This window comes from Microcaecilia unicolor, chromosome 9, assembly GCF_901765095.1.
Source record: "Microcaecilia unicolor chromosome 9, aMicUni1.1, whole genome shotgun sequence".
NCBI classification, from domain to species: domain Eukaryota; kingdom Metazoa; phylum Chordata; class Amphibia; order Gymnophiona; family Siphonopidae; genus Microcaecilia; species Microcaecilia unicolor.
This window is the reverse complement of record NC_044039.1, coordinates 32,502,160-32,522,678: the sequence shown is the minus strand read 5'-3', so window position 1 is coordinate 32,522,678 and position 20,519 is coordinate 32,502,160. Positions and strand designations below refer to the sequence as shown.

Here is a 20,519-nt window from a genome sequence, read left to right as displayed (position 1 = left end):
ATAAATGTATATAGTCAATAAATCCACAAATTCATACACTTTCAACTGAATAATTCCTACTCGCTTTGCTAAGAGGTTTAAATATTCACCATTTTCTGCCTTAGGGACGACCATATCTTGAAAAAATGAAATGGGACAAGATAGAGATGCTCTACTGGCTGCAGCAAGAACGGCGTGAAATCTTGATGGAGGCACTTGTACATAAAGAAAGAATAGGGTTTAAACTTCCACCCATGAACACTCCTCAGCTTTCAAAGCTTCAATCTCAATGAAAAACTGGTTCATTCAGTAATGTAACAATGCATATTTCATTCATCTAGGGAGGACCACAAGTATTTTTCGGAAATTAGAAGATACAGTTGCCTACACTGCTGTGATTTTTTTTTTATAAATATTTTTTGTTAAAGTTTCAACAGGGTACTAGTTTATTTCCATCTAAAATGGGTTTAACCACATATATTCTTTCTGCCTTGTGCAGAAAGTTTGACAGGTATAATATTAATTTATTCTGTTTCAGATTTTCATTTTATTTTGTCTACATGGTTATATGGACAGAAGCATCTGTTTTGTATCATTGACTAATGATCACCTGTAACATAATGTAGAGAGGCGTGCATTTAAGAAACTGTGCCTAGTCATGTGATTTGCATAAGACCAATTATGATGCTTGAATTCTCAAACTTTTTGTTTCTTTCTAAAGTGTAATTACTGTTCTAAAATAAACTGAAGATGCATCTAGCTAAATAATAAAACAAAGGTGGAACGTCAGGTACTGGGATCAACAAATAATCCTAACATCTAGGCAACATACAAACTAACATAAAAATGAAAACGTGATTTTAAATGAAACAATGAATGATCATCTTATGTACACACAAACACACATGATGATAAGGAAATGTAATCATAACACCATAACAAAATTAGGACAAGTGAAAAATATTAATAGCTGTTACAAAACCATCAGATCCCTTGACTCAAGATGATTGACATAAAGTAAACCACAGGACAAACCGAATAAAATGACACCATCTCTAAGGCCACAATTAACCCATTTCCCTTTTCCTAGTATAAAATGTTTTTTTTTACCTATTAACCAGTAGGTGTTAACTTGAAATACAGTGGTGAGAGAATTTGTGCCTCTAAGGTGGTCTGAATTTTAGTACAGTTTGTACTCAGAACATGATTGGATCTTGACTTCAAACCATATAATACAAGAGAAAGATAACCCTGTTGATTAAATAAATCAGTCAAAAAGAATATAGTTTGATTCATTATTCAACAAAACAATTCAACAAGTATTCTTGTGTGACATGATGCCCCATTTTGCATAGGATGTTGAGACAGGAATTGCAGTATGTTACAAAAGGCTTTTCCAAACACAGAGCCTTTAGTAAAAATACATATAAGATAGGCAGAAAATACAGATATATTTGCCACCATGTACAGTAAAAGCAGCAACTTCAATAACCTACATGTGCAGAAAGAGGGAGCATCACTTGGCATCTTCCATTTATAATTGACGGTAATTATACTTGTAAATACAAATGTTCACTACCTCTATGTGTAAGAGCCAGCAATTATAATTATAGGAATATTATATTAGGCACTTAAATAAAGTGGAGCCAATTAAGCAGCAGTGCCCCAAAATTTAAATGTTTACATTTTAAAAGCTATTGGGGTGCTAACCAGAGTTACCCACTTGTTTCAAGCATGGTAAAGAACTTTATATATGCTTCACAGAAAAATAAAAAACGGATGAGGACATTTTTGGAACTATAGATGTGTTCCCATTGCGTATAATTCTTTGACCCAAAATCTGTGCATTGCACGCCATCTCCATATCTAAATAGTGGAATTTACACAAAGCTTCTAAAATGACTTCCAAAATTTGTGAACCCTTCATTCAGTAACTGGTGGCATCTCTTTCAGTAGCAGTAGCTTTAACTAATGCTTCCTGGATCCATTGATCAGTGTATATATCACATTATCTTTGAGGAATATTGGCCTGTTCTTCCACATAGAACTCTTTCATTCATATGATATTTAAAGGCTTCTTTATATAAACAGCGCACTTCAAATCATGCCACAATATTTCAGTAGGGTTTAGGTCTTGGTCAGTGTGTTTCTTCTAGCAAAAAAGGTGCCGGTACTCAAATGCCAGGCCATTCTTCAGGGGTGGGGTGATCACTGAGGGGCTCAACCCACAATAGCCAGGACCCCTGCAACCAGTCACAGAATCTATGACAAGGCAGAATTGGTGTGTAGAGCCGGAGCTCTTTCATGAAAACTTGGGGACCATGGGTCAATTTTAGCACACAATGGAAAAGGTGCCAGTACTCAGGACCCCCAAATACCCCCTCAAAAAAAGCCCTGGTCTTGGTTAATCCAAAACATAACACCTCTTCTTCAGCTATTCTGTAGGGGATTTACTTGAACAGGTAAGGTTTTCTTGCTGCATGCACACATTTGGTGGTCTGAGACAGGCATGATGCCAAAACATGGCCATGTTGGGTTTAAAATGTATTTTGTGTTATTTTAATAAATTTTATATTAGTATGCTTGGTGCTGATTTTTATTGTTGGCATGTGTTTTTGTAATTCCTTTCCTCTTTTGACTGTACTAATTCTCATTATTATTCCTGGGGTTCACAAACCTTTACTCAGACATTGGATATACAGTGATGATAATTTCTCTGCCCCAGAGAAATTAAAAGCAAAGCTTGGTACCCAAGGCAAAAATATTGATAAACTAGTAAAAAAAGGCCCGTTTCTGGAACGAATGAAACGGGCGCTAGCAAGGTTTTCCTGGGAGTGTGTATGTTTGAGAGAGAGAGCCAGAGTGAATGTGCGGGTGTGTGACAGAGTGAGACTGTCTGTGTGACAGTGTGTGTGTGAGAATGAGAGTGTGTGACAGGGCCCCCTCCCCTGTTCCTAATGCCCCTCACCCCGTTCCCTCCCCTCCTTTTCCTCCTCCTTCCCACACTTTGGGTTCCTTAAGGCTTTCAAAAGTCTATGTACCCCCGTGGCCCTAACGCCCAGTATCCGGATACCCCACCGCTTTCCTCCTCACCCCTCCCCCAAGATGTAATACTTTCACGTCCTTCATTTTTTAAAAAAGTGTCCTATCTACCCTGTGTACAAATGCCCGGCATTCAGATTGTGTTCCTCTCGTAAATTTTCATTTCTTTCATTCATTCAGAACTTGCCCCCCCCCCCCCCCCCCCCCCGAACACTTTTGGTTCCTTCAGTCTTTTAAAACTCTCCTATCTACCCTGTGTGCTAATGGCCAGCATTGAGATTGTTTTCCTGTCCCAAATTTGCATGTCTTTCAGTCATTCACAACTCCAACCCCCTTCTCCAGTTTAACACTTTCGTTTCCTTCAGTCTTTTAAAACTCTCCTATCAACCCTGTGTCCTAATGGGCAGCACTCAGATTGTTTTGCTTTGCCAAATTGTCTGTCACTGATGTCACTGAGGTCAGTGTGTGCCTGCCTAGCAGACCACTTCCAGCAGGCACGGTCCCAGGCACATCCTGTTGGAGGTGAGAATTATTATATAGGAAAGTCTTGCCCAGGGTCACAGGTAGTGACAGTGGGAGAAGCAGGATCTGAATACTGGTTATCTTAAGCATTATTAGGGCATTCTGTTGCTTTACCTTCTAGACAAACAGTTGTCAATTGCTGCTTTTCCTTGGTCTCTCCTTAAATTAATTTGGATATAAGACTATACAAATGCAAGATAATCCCTTATGGGAGCTCAGAGGCAAATTATACCAAAATACTGGCCCATCCGGTCATCACTTATAATGCTAATGCTATGTGTTAGGATTGAATTTTTGCAATAAAGACTTTATATGTTATTTTGGGAAAACTTTATTATAGTTATTATGTAATAGACTAGTAAAAAAGGCCCGTTTCTGTATGAAATTAAACAGGCGCTAGCAAGGTTATCCCCCCCTCCCTCACTCTCTCCCTCTGTCCCCTCCAAGTCCTACGGCCCCCTTTCTTCCCTTCCAATTTCCAGGCCATCCTCCCTCCCCTCTCCCACTCCCCTGCAACTCACCACTTTGTCCATAAGTTTCCAGGTGTTCTGTACGGGCCTGATTGGGGGTGCTGGTTTTTTTTTTTTTTTACAGGTGGTACATTCCCCCCTCCTCTCCTCTGAGTGCCAGGCCCCCCTCCCTCTGTCCGTCCTCCGAGTTCCAGTCCCCCTCCCTCCCCCGAGTTCCAGACCCTCCGCCCCCCTCCAAAATCGCCACCCCCCTCTCTCAGTCTCACAGATACCTCCACCCACAGCCCTCCCCAACACTGGCCCTGCCCATCCCCCTACGTGCACGTGGCCCCCCTTCAAAATTGCCAACACCCCTCTGCTCCCCTCCCCCCCTCTTACCAGGGTCCCGGCAGCAGCAGTGAAGGGCGAGCAGCAGACTCGGCGAGTCGGCTGCCTTCCCTTCTCTTTGCTCTCAGCTCTGTCTCTGATCCCGCCCTCATTTCCTGTTTCCGCAAGGGCGGGACCAGAGTCAGAGCTGAGAGCGAAGAGAAGGAAAGGCAGCCAACTCGCTGAGCCTGCTGCTCGCCCTTCACTGCTGCCGCCAGGACCCCGGTAAGAGGGGGGGAGGGGAGGGTAGCAGAGGGGGGTTGGCGATTTTGGAGGGGGGTGCGACGTGCCCGTAGGGACGTCTCTGCCCGCTCCCACTGTTCTTCAACTGTCCACTGTTCTTTTTGCTGGTCGCGCGCTTCCCGCGTCTCTCACTGGGATCGTAACCACCTCCTGACGTCAGGCAAGCAGGGTTCTAGTGCTGGCCAGTGAGCAGGTGGTTACGATCCCAGGTAGACACTTTCGAATGTTCACGGAGCAAATTATTATATTAGATGAGTAAATAGGTATAACTATTGGAATTAGAGATACCCTTATATATATATATATAATACCTTATACTATGAGTTTATCTTGTTGGGCAAACTGGATGGACTGTACCGATCTTATGTGCCATCATCTACCATTTTACTATGGGGCCCTTTTACAAAGGCGCGCTGAAAAATGGCCTGTGGTAGTGTAGATGCATGTTTTGGGTGTGTGCAGAATCATTTTTCAGTGCACTTGTAAAAAATGCCTTTATTTTTGTCAGGTGTTTGTGACATGGCTTGGTTACTGTTGGAAACAGGATACTGGGCTAGATGATGGACCACTGGTCTGACCCAGTATGGCTACTTTTATGTTCTCTGCTGAGACAACAGAGCTCACACTTTGGACTCACCCCTAGGTCTACCGCGGGAACAAAGATTCCCCTGTGTTTGTGCACATTAACTTGATGATGTATGCTTGTTCACCAACCCGGATATCCTGCTTCTAACTAGCTTTATATTTCTCACTCCTGTGACAGTCTGTTGCTGGAGCTGACATGGACCCCCACTGATTCCCCCCACCTTCATCATGTTTTCATGGCAGTTACTTTCACTCCTGACTGTGCTGCTTTTGGCCTATTCACTATTAGAATGCTGTAACAATTTCCCTAGTTTTAGCATTGTATGACTGCAATATGCTAACCCTGTACTAGCTGGTAGTCATCCTGCTGGCTCTTCTAGATACCATTCACCGCCACTTTCTCGGATTCTCTCTTATGTTCAATCACTTCCTTTTGCTCCTCGTGCCAACAGCTCAATACGTGTTGGCCTACTAAATTGCAGATCTTTACCAGGGCTGCCGAGAGGGGGAACAGGGGAGGCAAAATTCCCCAGGCCCGGGCCACCAAGGAGGGCCCAGCGCCAGAGTCTCTCGCCCTCTCCTGCTCCTAGGCCGCTGGCACCGCAGTCCCATCTCCACCTGCCTACCCTCAGCTCCCTTCTGTCTGTCGTCTTACCCCTGCAGCAGCACAGCCCCTTCTCTGCGAAAGCGGCAGATCGCCTCAGGCGGGCCTTCCCTCACTGTGTCCTGCCCTCCTCTGATGTAACTTCTTATTTCCATGAGGGCGGGAGTCGGGACACAGTGAGGGAAGACCCGCCCGAGGCGATTTGCTGCTTTCGCACAGAAGGTGCTGCGCTGCTGCTTTAGAAGTTTTTTTTTTTTATTTAAATGAAGGTCGGATAGCAGGCAGAAGGGAGCAGAGGGTAGGTAGGTGGAGACTGGGAACTGCGGTGCCAGCGGCCTGAGAGCAGTAGAGGGAGGCGACAGCAGTAGCGATTGAGGGGTGGGGGGCAGGGGTGGCAATTGTGGAGGGGGGGGGGGGGGTGCAGCCTTACCCTGGGCCCGGCTCAGTTTCTCGGTGGCCCTGATCTTTAGACACAAAAACCTCCCTCATTCGAGACTATTTCTGGGCTACGCATACTCTGTCTTACTAAAACCTGGATTTGAAATGGTGAGGAAAGCTACTTACTCCAGTGTCTAGCAGATGGCTATGACACTGGCTAGGTCTGCTAAGCAAGGGGGTGGCTTAGCGATTCTCTATGCTACTAAACTCCAATTAATCGAGTTAGCACCCAGATTTCCCTTTTCTGAGGCCTTAGTAGCTAAAGTCTGCATTCCTAATCCTTTTGTTAGTATTCTATGCTACTGCCCACCATCTCTGACCCAGGCTTCATGGGATTCCTTTTATCAGCTGCTTCCTGATGCCCACAGAATCCCCGATCAAGGCATTTCCTTTCCTTGCTATCCGACATGAACCTCAGTCAACTAGTTCCTTTTCCCACCCATCAGAAGGGGCGTAAGTTGGATCTTATTATGTGTTCTCTGGATTCCTCTCTAATGCTCGATTCCTTCAACTCCAGCACAATTCCATGGACTGACCTCTTGGCAGTCTATTTCGCTCTTAAACCCTCTCTCCAGCTATCTGAGCCGTCTTCTTCTTCTTGTTGGTCTAGACACCTGTCCCGGGCAGTCCCCGCATCGCTCTTCTCTTTCCTCTGGATTTTAGCTCCCAAAATCTTGATGATCAGATTAACTGTTTTCACTCTATCCTGTCTTCTGCACTTGATCAGATTGCTCCACTTAAACCATCCAAGGCTGTGGCCTCTCATCATAAGCAACTGTGATACCATAGCAGACTTTGTCTTCTTAAAAAGCATCTATGCAGGTATGAACATTCCTGGGAAAAGACTAAATTACCCTCCTACCTACAATTCTATAGATCTAAACTGAAGGATTACAAGTTTCATCTGCGCAAAGCCAAAGCACTCTACTTTGCAGAATACATTAGGAAAGCCTTTAATCTTACTAGAGAGATGTTCTCCATTTTTCACAGACTAACTTCACCTCCTAAGGAGCCTGGTAGCACCTCCCTGCTACCCACTGTGGACTGCCTTTCACAATATTTCTCTATTAAGGATCAGGATTTATAATAGAAGTCACTCTCAGCACGCTCTTCTGCTCCTCCCCCACCTCCCACTACAGCATCACCTTCTCTCTCTCTCTGCCCCCTGGTCTACATTCCAATTGCAGTCCGTGTATTCCCTCTTGGTGGCCCTTACTGGTACCAAATCCACTTTTTGCGAGTTAGAATCTTTCTCCTCCTCCTGGCTAAAAATCCCAGAATTAAGTCTTACATCCTGCATGTGACCAATGCCAGTCTTTCCTCAGGGCAAGTCCCACAAAGATGGAAGTCTGCCATAATCAGGCCTATTCTTAAGAAGCCCACCATTGATCCACAATTCCCAGCTCATTGTCGGCCAGTTTCCAATCTATGCTTTCTTTCCAAGGTTCTAGAAAGAGTCATTTTCCTAAGTTTTCATTTATCGAGAAATCACTCGCCCTCCACCCTAAGCAGTCTGGTTTCAAGGCTCATTTCAGCATAGAAACTGTTATCGCTGCAGTTCTCAATGAAATCTACACTCACTGGGATAGGCACAATGTTGTCTTGTCTGTCGCTTTTGACCTTGCAGACCACTCTTCTACTGTCTCACCTTTCTTTAATTGCTCTTTCAGGGTCTGTGCTTTCATGGCTTTCCTCTTTTCTCTCCAATTGCTCCTATACTGTTGTTACTGCCTCCTCTTGGGCCTCTCCACAAGCACTGACACGTGGAGTACGTCAAGGTTCTGTATTATCGCCTCTCCTTTCTAACTTATTCCTTAGTCCACTTGCCACTTTCATTCAGTCCACCAGTGTGTCATTTTACTTTTATGTGGATAATATTTTGCTACTCTTTCCGACCACTCATTATAATCTTTACTTAGCCCTCTCAAAATTTGCGTACAGCTCATTTCTGACTGGCTTGTTGCACTCAAATTGGTACTACATAAGGAGAAAACCATAGTATGCTGGTTTTCCAGAGGCCTTACTGTGCTAACTTCACCTTTGGATTTCTTTGGTTCATCTTTCCAACTGGCTGACTCATTTTGCTACTTAGGAGTTATCGTTGACTCACTTCTTTCATTTGTCCCCCAAAATCTCCAATGTTTGCAAAACTGGCTTATCAGCTTAGAAGCTATCCACCGCTACTTTAGCCCTGATATATTTCATTCTTTAATTCTCTCACTGCTCACAACCCGGTTAGACTACTGTAATATAGTTTACCTCAGCAGTAAGCAGGCTAACATCAAATGTCTGCAAATCTTACAGAATATGGCCATCTGGTTATTATGCAGTGCTAAATGACATGACCATATCACTCCCTTACTTAAGAAATACCAGTGGCTCCCCATCCAACAGGGCATAGTCTTCAAATTGCTAACACATACATTCAAGGCCCACAGATTTGGGTTGTCATATTACTTATCCACTCTTACCATCCCGTACTCTCCAGTCCACCTCCTTCAATCGTTAAATGGCCACCGAATAGTCTTGCCTAGTCTTAGGTTCACTCAACTAGAATTGACAAGACATCATGCATTCTTTTTTGCGGTCCCTTTATTTTGGAACTCTCTCCTTCTTTACCTCCATGCAGAACTTTCATTTAAAAACTTTAAAGCAGGGCTTAAGGCTTGGCTTTTTACCCAAGTATTTGATCCTACTTGGGAGTAGCCACTGAGCTGGCTACTGCTGTCCTGTGCACTATTATCCATTATTCTCCAATCCCTCCCGCTCCTCCCCAGCCTATGTACTGTACCCCTCTTTCTACCCTACTCTTTGAGCACGGTGGGGGGGTTTACTATGCATTTTTTAAATTTTTGTACACCCCTGCAATCTGTGAGTTAGTTTTAGTGGTATAGCAAATTTTAATAAACTATAAACTTGTTTCTCATTGTTCATAATATGGACAATCCAGTTTGTAAAATGGCTGTTTGTATTGTACATCTCCAGAAGACGGACGTCCATCTCTCATATTTTCAAACAGGATATCTTGATGTATTTCCTGTTTGAAAATATCTGTGAGATGGATATCTGTTTTGGATATTATGACCTGGATGTCCCTATTCCGACTTTGACATCGTTTCAAAAATGACCCTTGATAGCTTTAAATCGAAGATTGAAATTACTGGAAAATTACTCTTGTTCAAACAACTTGAGGTTTATTACGTTTCCAAAATGTAGTGGAACAATCTGTACTAGATATTTAAAAGCAACACTGAAGATTATTCCAAAACCATCTGTATTGTGAGCTTACTATGTACCTCTTCCATCTGAGACTGCTCCTATGGATGGAATTAATTTAGTAAGACTCAGTGGAAGTACCAGCAAATTTGAATGAACAATCTAATAATATAACCAATCTTTGTAAATCAGCAACTTTAATAACAATTTTTCAAAATGTGGGTAGTACGTGATATGATCCTGCAGACATTTTTTTAATGAGTAGCCAAAAATTGTTTTATTGGTAGAAGAATTTGGGTTTTCCCAGATGTGGCTAGATCCACTCAATCAAGACATCCTTCTTGAGACCCAGGGCCCTTGAGATAGGGGCTCGCTATTGTTTAAAGTTTCCTTGCAAATGTGTTAACTTTCTTTTTGTCTGATGTGAGCCCCATTTCTTCCTCTTTCTTTCTGATGCAGGTGGTGTTAGGGCATCTACTCTCCAGGACCTACAGACCATGGCTGATATTGTACTATAAGTCGGGAAGTGTGATGCAGAATGGTGCAAACCTGCTTTTGTCAGTGGAAATTGGGCCCACATAGCCATAAATTGGGCTTTTTAGAGGCCTCTCCCCTAAGTATCCAAGGCCTTGCCTTTGGCCTCACATCTGTTTTTCTTATCTGACATGCCCATGTACGTAATGCCACACTGGGAAAAGACCAAGGGCCCATCAAGCCCAGCATCCTGTCCACGACAGCGGCCAAATACTAAGACAAATACTAGTTCTGACCTAGTCCCAGAGACAAAGGGAAATGAAGTGACTTGCAAAACTCACAGAGGGGAATTTTAAAAATTAATGTCCCAGGACTTGAGAGTCACTGGCCAATGCTCTAATCAATACACTATTCTGAAGGGTTAATGACGACTACTTTCGGAGGAAATCAAGGTAAAAATATAAATGAACTGATATTCAGCCAGAGTGGTCAATTTTGTTTTTAAAAACCAGTCACTGTGGCTGAATTAAATCCAGATAGCACACTGGATAAGGTTATGCCAGCCTTTTTGCTGTTCTAAGTTTATCTGAATAGTTATTCAGGTAGCAGACTGAACATTTCTGCTAACCAGGTAACTGAATCCCAGCACTATATAGACAGTGCAGATGTGGTCTGTAAGGATATTTAGCACTATCTGGAAAATGGCTCTGAATAGCCAGGGCCTGTCTTAATCCATTTATCCTAATAACAGCAGGTATTTTCCAGATAAACTGGCTCTGATTATTGCCCCAATAATCTTTTTTCAAAGAATAGGAAATCACTCACACTTAGATTATATGTGTAAAAAACAAACAAACAAAAAAACCACACTCCAACATATTTTAAAATATTTATTCAGAAAAAGCAGTCATACATAACCACAAATTAACTTGGATGAAAACAGTAAACCAGGGCTGCTTCAAAAATTACAGATAACATAATACAACATCCATTAAAATCAGAAGTAAAATTAAGTTATTTTAGCGTAATATAACCCAGTCTGTTTGTTGTCAGTAATCAAAGCAGAGAGAAGATATGTAAATATGATAAAACATCCAATTAAAGTCAACAGAAAATGAACATCAGCACCAAACACTACAACAAAAACACAGTTTACTCAGTTAACCTACCAAAAATTAACTTTAATCATAATTTATAAGCAAAAATGAAAGCATTTTATTGCAGCCAATGTATTTTTTTTTCCTGGTTATTATGATTAGGCTAAATATTAAAAAGGACACTGAAGTTCTTTGTGGTTTACAATGCAACCAGTTTTCATCATTCAGAACCAAATCTTGCTGTCTTTCCCTTCTATCTAGAGGAGGTAAATTGAAAAACGTTTTCCCCATGTATAAAACCCACTTTACATACAGAAAAGGGCTTTTTAATAAAAGTGTGCAGCCGCATAGGCTCACTGCAGAAAGCTGTACCTAGGGATGAAGTTGCAAAGTACGTGCATATTTTATAAAATACTGGGTATGTACACACACGCACACATCAGGGTATAGCCAGAACTCAGTTTTGTTTTGTTTTTTTGGGGGGGGGGGAGGGGGAAGCATTTTCTCTCAAACACCCCCTCCCCACCGCATCATCATCCCTTTGCTGATGGGAATTCTCAAGCCCCACCAGTCAAACAGATTTTCTGCTGGAGCCCCCGCCCGTGCTGCCTGAGCAGTGAGAAGGCTGGCGCGATGGCTGTAGCCTCCGATGCTGGCACTTCTGCGCATGCTCAGTTCAATACACGCATTTTTTTTGTTACATATGTACCCCGCGCTTTCCCACTCATGGCAGGCTCAATGCGGCTTACATGGGGCAATGGAGGGTTAAGTGACTTGCCCAGAGTCACAAGGAGCTGCCTGTGCCTGAAGTGGGAATCGAACTCAGTTCCTCAGTTCCCCAGGACCAAAGTCCACCACCCTAACCACTAGGCCACTCCTCCACTGTTGCTACTATTTGAGATTCTACATGGAATGTTGCTACCATTGGAGATTCTAGATGGAATGTTGCTATTTGAGATTCTACATGGAATGTTGCTATTCCACTAGCAACATTCCATGTAGAAGTCGGCCCTTGCAGATCACCAATGTGGCCGCGCAGGCTTCTGCTTCTGTGAGTCTGACGTCCTGCACGTACGTGCAGGACGTCAGACTCACAGAAACAGAAGCCTGCGCAGCCTTCTACATGGAATGTTGCTAGTGGAATAGCAACATTCCATGTAGAATCTTCAATAGTAGCAACATTCCATGTAGAATCTCCAATAGTATCTATTTTATTTTTGTTACATTTGTACCCTGCGCTTTCCCACTCATGGCAGGCTCAATGCGGCTTACATGGGGCAATGGAGGGTTAAGTGACTTGCCCAGAGTCACAAGGAGCTGCCTGTGCCTGAAGTGGGAATCGAACTCAGTTCCTCAGGACCAAAGTCCAGCACCCTAACCACTAGGCCACTCCTCCACTTGGCAACTGAAGCACCCCGCCAACTTTCTGCTACTCAGGTAACACAGGGGAATCTCTTTGACTGGCAGAGCTTCAGCATCCCCAACCAGCCAGGCATCTGGTGCCACAATTTAGGAAAGGGGCAAGAGCCTAAAATGGGGGGCCCAAGACTTCACCACAGACACACACATTTACACCTTCTTCACAGCACGTATGAAAGAATGTAAGCACTATTGGGGATAGTTTTGGATGGTTATTTTATACAGGCACATGAGAAGTCTACTTTCTGGACTTTCCACATAAGCATCCTGTCAAAAAATTACCTCCAAGGCAGCTATTTAGGAAATTGTCATATACAGTTAATGGTATACTATAAATTCAGGAAGCAATGATTAATGAAGTCAAAAGTTGTGCACAACGTTTGTATTACCGTACAGAAATTATATCCAGATAGCACTCATCGATTTTTTTTAATCAAGGTTAATATTTATTGCTGAAAATCCAGGTGAGCTGGGTATTGAATCTGCTTTGTTCATTTGGCTGCACAGCTTCCCTAGAGAGAGACTTGAAACATGTACATAAATGTGCCAGAACTGTATTTAGCACACACGTGTGTTATTTCCTTTTTGTTTTATATTACTGATAACAATGTGGCTGAGTCATTTTGAACTCGGCTTACTCTTGGGAAAGTGGTATACAAAATGATAAACAATGTCAATCTTGCAGTATTTTTTATTATATCATATTTCAATCTATTCACTAAACCATCTTACCCATTAACATGCATCATTAGTGAATAGGATCCACTGGAAATAATGGGGTTGGAGGAAAATAACGCACACAGCTGCTTAATAGGCAGGCTGTTTATTGCTGATTATTTTCATCTGGTAGCAAAACTGTAAGAACGCCATCTTAAAATGACGATACAGAGAGTATCATGTAATATGCCATGACTGCCTTGCCAGTTTTCATAGATCACTTCATAACTTTGAACCCAGTTCCACAAAGAAAGCCATGTGAACTCATAATTTTTTGAATGTACCCCCCTTTAAAAAAAACTCAGCAGTTGCTGACTGAAATTCAGGAACAATGCGTTAGAGACAAATGTACACCCAGTCAACATATACAGGAGGTCAACATATCTTTCCGCTTGAGGCCTCTCATGGATTTACTAACAGTACTTTATTACAGCAAGTAATCTACACTCCTTTAACTCCTGGACCCGGACCATAGTACGAGATGACACGGAGAAGGGGAAGGAAATATAGAGGCAGCACCTTGATCAGATAAATGATTCCCTCCATGCAACAAAAACATCTTGATAAGATTTGCACCTGGGTTAGGTGCATCTATACTCAGAGATGGGTTTGTTACTTTTTAAAAGTAGTTAAGTGAAAAGTAAAAATACTGGCTTCAAATAAAAGTAAAAAGCTACCGTTCTTAAAACTACTTTTACTACAAAGTAAAAAGTATTCTTAACAAGTTGGGGCACTGACCAGCTTATAATCGAACGAGAAAAACGCCCAAGTTCCGACCTAAATCGGGAGATGGGCGTTTATCTCACAAAAACGAATAACACGGTATAATCAAAAGCCAAATTTGGGACGCTTTCAACTGCACTCCGTCGCGGATGCGGACAAAGTTGACGGGGGCGTGTCGTAGGCGTGTCGAAGGCGGAACTGGGGCGTGGTTATCGGGCGAACAGAGATGGGCGCCCTTTCACCGATAATGGAAGAAAGATATGCGAATTTAGCGAGAATTTAGGGCACTTTTCCTGGACCCTGTTTTTCCACGAATAAGGCCCCAAAAAGTGCCCTAAATGACCAGATGACCACTGGAGGGAATCGGGGATGACCTCCCCGGACTCCCCCAGTGGTCACTAACCCCCTCCCAGCACAAAATATGACGTTTCACAACTTTTTATTTTCACCCTCAAATGTCATACCCACCTCCCTGGCAGCAGTATGCAGGTTACTGGAGCACTTATTAGGGGGTGCAGTGGACTTCAGGCAGGTGGACCCAGGCCCATCCCCCCCCTACCTGTTACAATTGTGCTGCTTAATGCGTTAGTCGTCCAACCCCCCCAAACCCACTGTACCCACATGTAGGTGCCCCCCCTTCACCCCTTAGGGCTATAGTAATGGTGTAGACTTGTGGGCAGTGGGTTTTGAGGGGGTTTTGGGAGGCTCAACACACAAGGGAAGGGTGCTATGCACCTGGGAGCTCTTTTACCTTTTTTTTTTGTTTTGTAAAAGTGTCCCCTAGGGTGCCCGGTTGGTGTCCTGGCATGTGAGGGGGACTAGTGCACTACGAATCATGGCCCCTCCCACGAACAAATGCCTTGGATGTATTCGTTTTTGAGCTGGGCGCTTTCATTTTCCATTATCACTGAATAACAAAAACGCCCAGCTCACAAAGTAGCGAATAACATATGGGCGTCTATTTTTTTCGAAAATACGGTTGGGTCCGCCCCTTCACGGACCCGTTCTCGGAGATAAACGCCCATGGAGATAGGCGTTTTCGTTCGATTATGCCCCTCTGAATCTAGTATGTTTACAAGCAAATTTCCATGGGAGTCATACAAGGTCCTTCCTAGAAAACAAAACCAAACCCCGAGCATTGAAGTTGGAAGAAGAACATTATTACACCCATTGGAAAACAAGACAAGCTGAATTAGTACAGATCAGTCTTACACAGACACTCGATGCTAACAGAATACCTGGCCTTTATCACACACGAACAGAGATAGCCCCTCATAGTACAGAATAAGTAACCAGAAACTAAAAATAGAAATACGTAAACAAAAATTAAACTGAACCCTCGAGAAGCCATAATCTGTATACAGTGCAAAATCAAAGAAACAGTTACACATTCCTTTGTACCGTGCAAAATATAAAAAGAGCAGATGTAAATTTCAAAAACTTACATATGCCAATTGCTACATTAAAAATTAACAAATAAAACAAAAACAGAAAATAAGTGATACATTTTTATTGGACTAACTTATTACATTTTTTGACTAGTTTTTGGAGGCGAAAACCTCCTTCCTTATGTCTGGACATATTACAGCACTATACTGTCCTGACCTGAAAAAGTCTGAAAGTTATTAAAAAGAAAAAAAAAAGTATATAGTCCAATATAAAGGTGTCACCTTATTTTTTTTCCTTTTCTTTATATTTATTAACTTTTAAAGTGGGCTAACACGGTTACCATGTTACTTTATCAAATAAAATTATTTTTTCTACCTTTGCTGTCTGGCCATTTCATTTTTCTAAATTTTGTTGGTCCCAATCTCTGGTTACTGCTTTCCTGTCTTCTTTTAACTCTCTTTCCAAGGGTATCCTGTCCATATGTCATTTTGTTTCTCTTCTTCTGTCTTCTTCACCTCTTCCACTATAACCAACTCAAACACTGATCTGTTCCAGTTCTATGGGTGCTTGAGCACCCTCAACATTGAGTAAACCCTGTGTGTCCAGGGAGGGATAATTTCTATTAGATTTAGCATCCTCTATCATTTTGAAAAGCTGACTCCTATGCCCCCACCTATCCAGTTTTGCCCAATTTTTCTCACTCACCCCAGCCCACAGCCTCTGTCTCTCCCCCATCCTGCCTTTATCCAGTATTGCCCCATCTCTCTGTTACTCTCTCTCCCCTCCCATCCAGTCTTGCTTCGTTTCTCTCTTCCTCCCAACCTATCCCAGTCTTGTCCAACTTCTCTCTCCCCCAGCAAATAGCTTCTGTCCTCCCCCTTTTATCCAGTATCGCCCCATCTCTCTCCCTCATCACCCAACCAGTCTTGCCTAATTTCTCTCTCTCTCCCCCTCCCATCCACTGCAGCCATGCAGCACTGTCTCACTCCCTCCCGTGCACCTCCGATGGGCCCGCGTTAATAAACTACCATGGGAGTCAAGTGGGACCCGGCTCTCTGCAGCGCCACTAGTGCTTCCTGTGCCAGTCCCGGAAGGGTACATCAAAGGAGGCAGGCCTGACGCAGGAAGCAGTAGTGGCACTGCAGAGAGCCATGTCCTGCAGGTGTCCCATGGTAGTTTATTAGCGCAAGCCCGGATGTTTGGGCCCAATCAGCTACAAGCTGAGTCTGACATCTTGGGGAGAAGAAGAGATAAAATACTTTTTTTTTCTAACTACTTTCCATTCTCTGTCTATACTTCTAAAACCCAGTATGTACATGAAATTAAAAATTTTAAAAATGGATTAAGACCCAAAGACAACATGAATTCCAGCTTGGCATTTTACCAGCAGTCAAAACAATGTTATATTTCTTAAATCCTGGTCAATTTTCATTCCTAGGACATTTGTTTGAAAACTTAAAAATCATGTTTTGTTAATCCTGTTATAGGTTCATTTAGGCCTCAATTCTGCACAACTCCTGAGCTATGTAAATGCTAAAAATGTAATATTATACAAAAGTGCGTTGTTTCCCCATGCTGAGATTTACCTCTTTGCATACATTTTTTAGCAAAGTTTTGAATTTCAGAGAGACAATACTATGTAGTACCTCTGTTCCTGTACATATGCTTAATTTTGCCATTTAAACGTAAATCCCCTGATATTCAAAACCATTTAACCAGCCAGGAATGGCACTTGGCCAGTTAAATGGCACTTATCCGGCTATCCAGCGATACTCAGCGATGGACAGCCGGCTATCCCCCACTGAATATTCCCAGTTAGCAGCTAAGAAATAACCAGCAATATCGCATGATATAGCAGCCAGCCATCCCCGGAAATTCAGTGCATAGCTGCCTATTGTAAGTAGCCACACTGGGCCGCATAAATAGCTGGAATATCTTTGGCTGGTTTAGACTTAACTGTATATCTTCAAATATCAACTTAGCCGGTTAAATTTAAACCGGCCAAAAATAAACCAGATATTCAACGCTGGTCACCGGAAACGGCCCGACATGTTGCTTCTGATGACAACTGAGAAATGGGATCACGTTTTAGTCTAAACATTCATTTAAAAAATTCATCCTGATGTCCTCATTTCCAAAGAAGTTGTCATTTTAAATTGCTAAACTCAAATAGTAAATTCTTATTTCTATCTAAAATCCAATATGTGTTTTCATTGTACTAAGCATTTGCCCTGTAGATACGGAAAAAAAAAATGAGAGAAAACCTTTAGTACAGAGGCCCTATATTTGTAATATTTAGGCTTGAGAAAGGTAATTTTCAAAGCCACACCCACAGGCAGAAACAGTATTTTATCTGCAGAAATGGACTTAGCAAAAACTGCCCACCCAGTAAGTGGGTCAAAGTATGTGCATTCAATTTTTTTACCCACATTGTAATGGAGGTGATCCCGGGGTGGGGTTAGACCTGGGGAGGTAACACATGTAGTTTGGGATTTTCAATACTTTCTCAAAAAAAAAAAAAAAAAAAACCACCACACACATGTAAAGTAAGTGCTAGTTTTTGCAGGTAAATTCTTCCCTAGACAGTTTAACCTGTGGTGTCTGACAAGGCTCAGACTTGCTGCTCTTCTCTTCAAGATATTCCTCTCCTCGCTCGCTAACCTCATAGTAACATAGTAGATGACGGCAGAAAAAGACCTGCACGGTCCATCCAGTCTGCCCAACAAGATAACTCATATGTGCTACTTTTTGTGCATACCCTACTTTGATTTGTACCTGTGCTCTTCAGGGCACAGACCGTATAAGTCTGCCCAGCACTATCCCCGCCTCCCAATCACCAGCCCCGCCTCCCACCACCGGCTCTGGCACAGACCGTATAAATCATCCAAGATCTTGTTATTTGATACTATTACTATGCTGGCGATGTACATCTAGTCACATATACCAATTCTCTCTCCCGACCTTTGCCCCATGAATAACTGCCTTGAATCTGTATTCAGTTGGTTTCGAGAAAATCATTTAGTTTTTAATCCTACCAAATTGGTGACTGCATAGCTCACTGGGAGCTGAGTTTAGCGCAGGCAGTCGTCAGCAAAATCCTGACTGCTGTAGTTGAATATCAACCCCTAGATTTATTTTTTCTGGTTTAAAGGCATTCCTTTCTTACTATGTGAATTTCACTTGTGAGTTTTATTTATGAAAGGTAGTATAGCAAGAGACTGAATAAATATGTGTATGTGATATGCAAATGCTCCTATTAACATGTGGAGATGTTTATCAAAGGCTGTAGTATGCTGCTTGAAATGAGTAAGTGGGATTAAATGTAAAGATAGTTGTTTACAGGGGAGAGAAAGAAAAGGTGAGATTGAAAAGATAACAAAAGGTGATCAGTTGTAAGAAATATGTCCAAAAGCATTAGATTGATTTTAGATCTATTGGGAGAATGTTAAGGTCTTTCCTGGGAAGAAAATGATTAGATAAATTCCTCTTACAAATCTTTTGAATGCAACTCATTAGGCCTTGTTTGGTCTAGGAAAATTCAACTGCAAAATACTGATCAAAACTTGGTACTGGCAACCAACAGACATCAATATGACACTGAAGGCCCTGTTTACTAAGATGCGTTAGTGTTTTTAGTGCACCTATACTTAGCGCGCGCACTAACCGTGTAGGTGCCTATAAGGATATTATAGGCACGTATGTGGTTAACGTGCGTTAAAAATGTTAACGGGCCTACAACGCCACTTAGTAAACAGGGCCCTGAATGAACAGCAGTTCAATCTGGTGGCAATACTTTATCCCCCTCCCCAACAAATATAAAAAAAAAAATATTCAAATGCACATATAAAATTCAATAACAAAAACATTTTTTAACCACTTCAAACTCTTGCTATTTTTACATTTGTAGGGTGACATGCTAGAATGCCTATGAACTGGATTTTTTCAGAGGAAGTATTGTTCTTCTATAGGTTCACCACTGAATTTCAATAACTTTCTTTAAAAAATGTCAGTCTACATTTGATAAGTGTATTATTTATTTAGACTTTTTTTTTTTATAAGAACACTGGTAATCTGAGTGGACTTTACTGGTAAACAGAACTTCTATATTTTAGAAATATATTCTGTATATAATATGACAGGCACAGACAGAGATATATTTTCATGTGTGCCTGTGAATCATTAATAAACAGACATAGAATTATTTACATAACATACACATATGTCTTAGAGTGCTGGTGTTACGTAGGTCAACATTAGGATAAAAAAGGTAAAACATACAAGTCATTTAAAATAAATATATGTCAAAGCTTTCCAGTAATCAAACCAGCCAGATGCCTGTATATGCAGTATGAGGAACTTATCAAGGTCTAGTAAAAGATGGACGTTTATAGCACCTTAATTTACAGAGGGAGTCACCAACCTGTGGTAGCTCAATGCCATGGGTTATTCACTCTCACAGTAATATAATAATTCTACTTGTGATCAACCTCACAAGCAGTGTTATTGTTCTATCCTGGGAACACTGAGCTGCAAAATCATGGCCTGATACACCCAGGCACCTTTACAAAGGCCAGTGCATGATCAAACAGCTACCACACCGGGTCCAAATCTCCCTCCTGAAGCCCCCCTCTAATCAAAACCTCCCTCCCCCAAAGTTTTCTAATGCCACAGGCTTCCCTGGACCTCCCTTTTAAATGCCTAATGTCTAGTGGGGTCAGGGCAGGAGCGGATGACCCCCCACTTGCTGGCACTGGGTTCAAAATGGCAACAGCGACCCCTAGTGGTAGTCTCACAGAAATACCGCTAGGGGTCAAGCAGCTTTATAAAGGCAAAAGGCCCTTATATGGCAGCTCAACTATGGCTAGAGGTCACTGGTGCCATTTTGAACCTGGTACCAGGAAGAGGCAGGAGCAAGTGGGGATCACTCCTGCCCCAACCCAACCACTTGTAGCCTTCCAAGAGCGGAGTTATCACTTATGTGGATAAATGCCAATATTCAGCCCTTAACCGCATAAGATAACCATTTAAATTGGGCTGCATAAATAGCAGTCCTATTGCCCAAGGCATCACAAAAAAAGAGACAGAGAGAGAGAAGCTGATATGATTGTGTGTTGGCCCCTTCAAAGGTGCCTGGGAGTTACCCGGAATAATATATATATATATATATATATATATATATATATATATATATATATATATATATATATATATTCTTTTTTTTTTTGGGGGGGGGGA

At 42.2% G+C, this 20,519-nt stretch overlaps 1 protein-coding gene across 1 annotated transcript in view; it reads left to right on the top strand.

Annotated features, from left to right (window-relative positions):
- CCDC87 (coiled-coil domain containing 87) overlaps positions 1 to 2,500 on the top strand; it is a 112,261-nt gene extending 109,761 nt beyond the window's left edge. The window contains exons 21-22 of the mRNA XM_030215471.1: positions 105 to 2,116; positions 2,372 to 2,500. Coding sequence (XP_030071331.1) covers positions 105 to 272 — 168 coding nt within the window. The 3' untranslated portion in view covers positions 273 to 2,116; positions 2,372 to 2,500. The remainder of the gene's footprint in view (positions 1 to 104; positions 2,117 to 2,371) is intronic.
- The last annotated feature ends 18,019 nt before the right edge of the window (positions 2,501 to 20,519 follow it).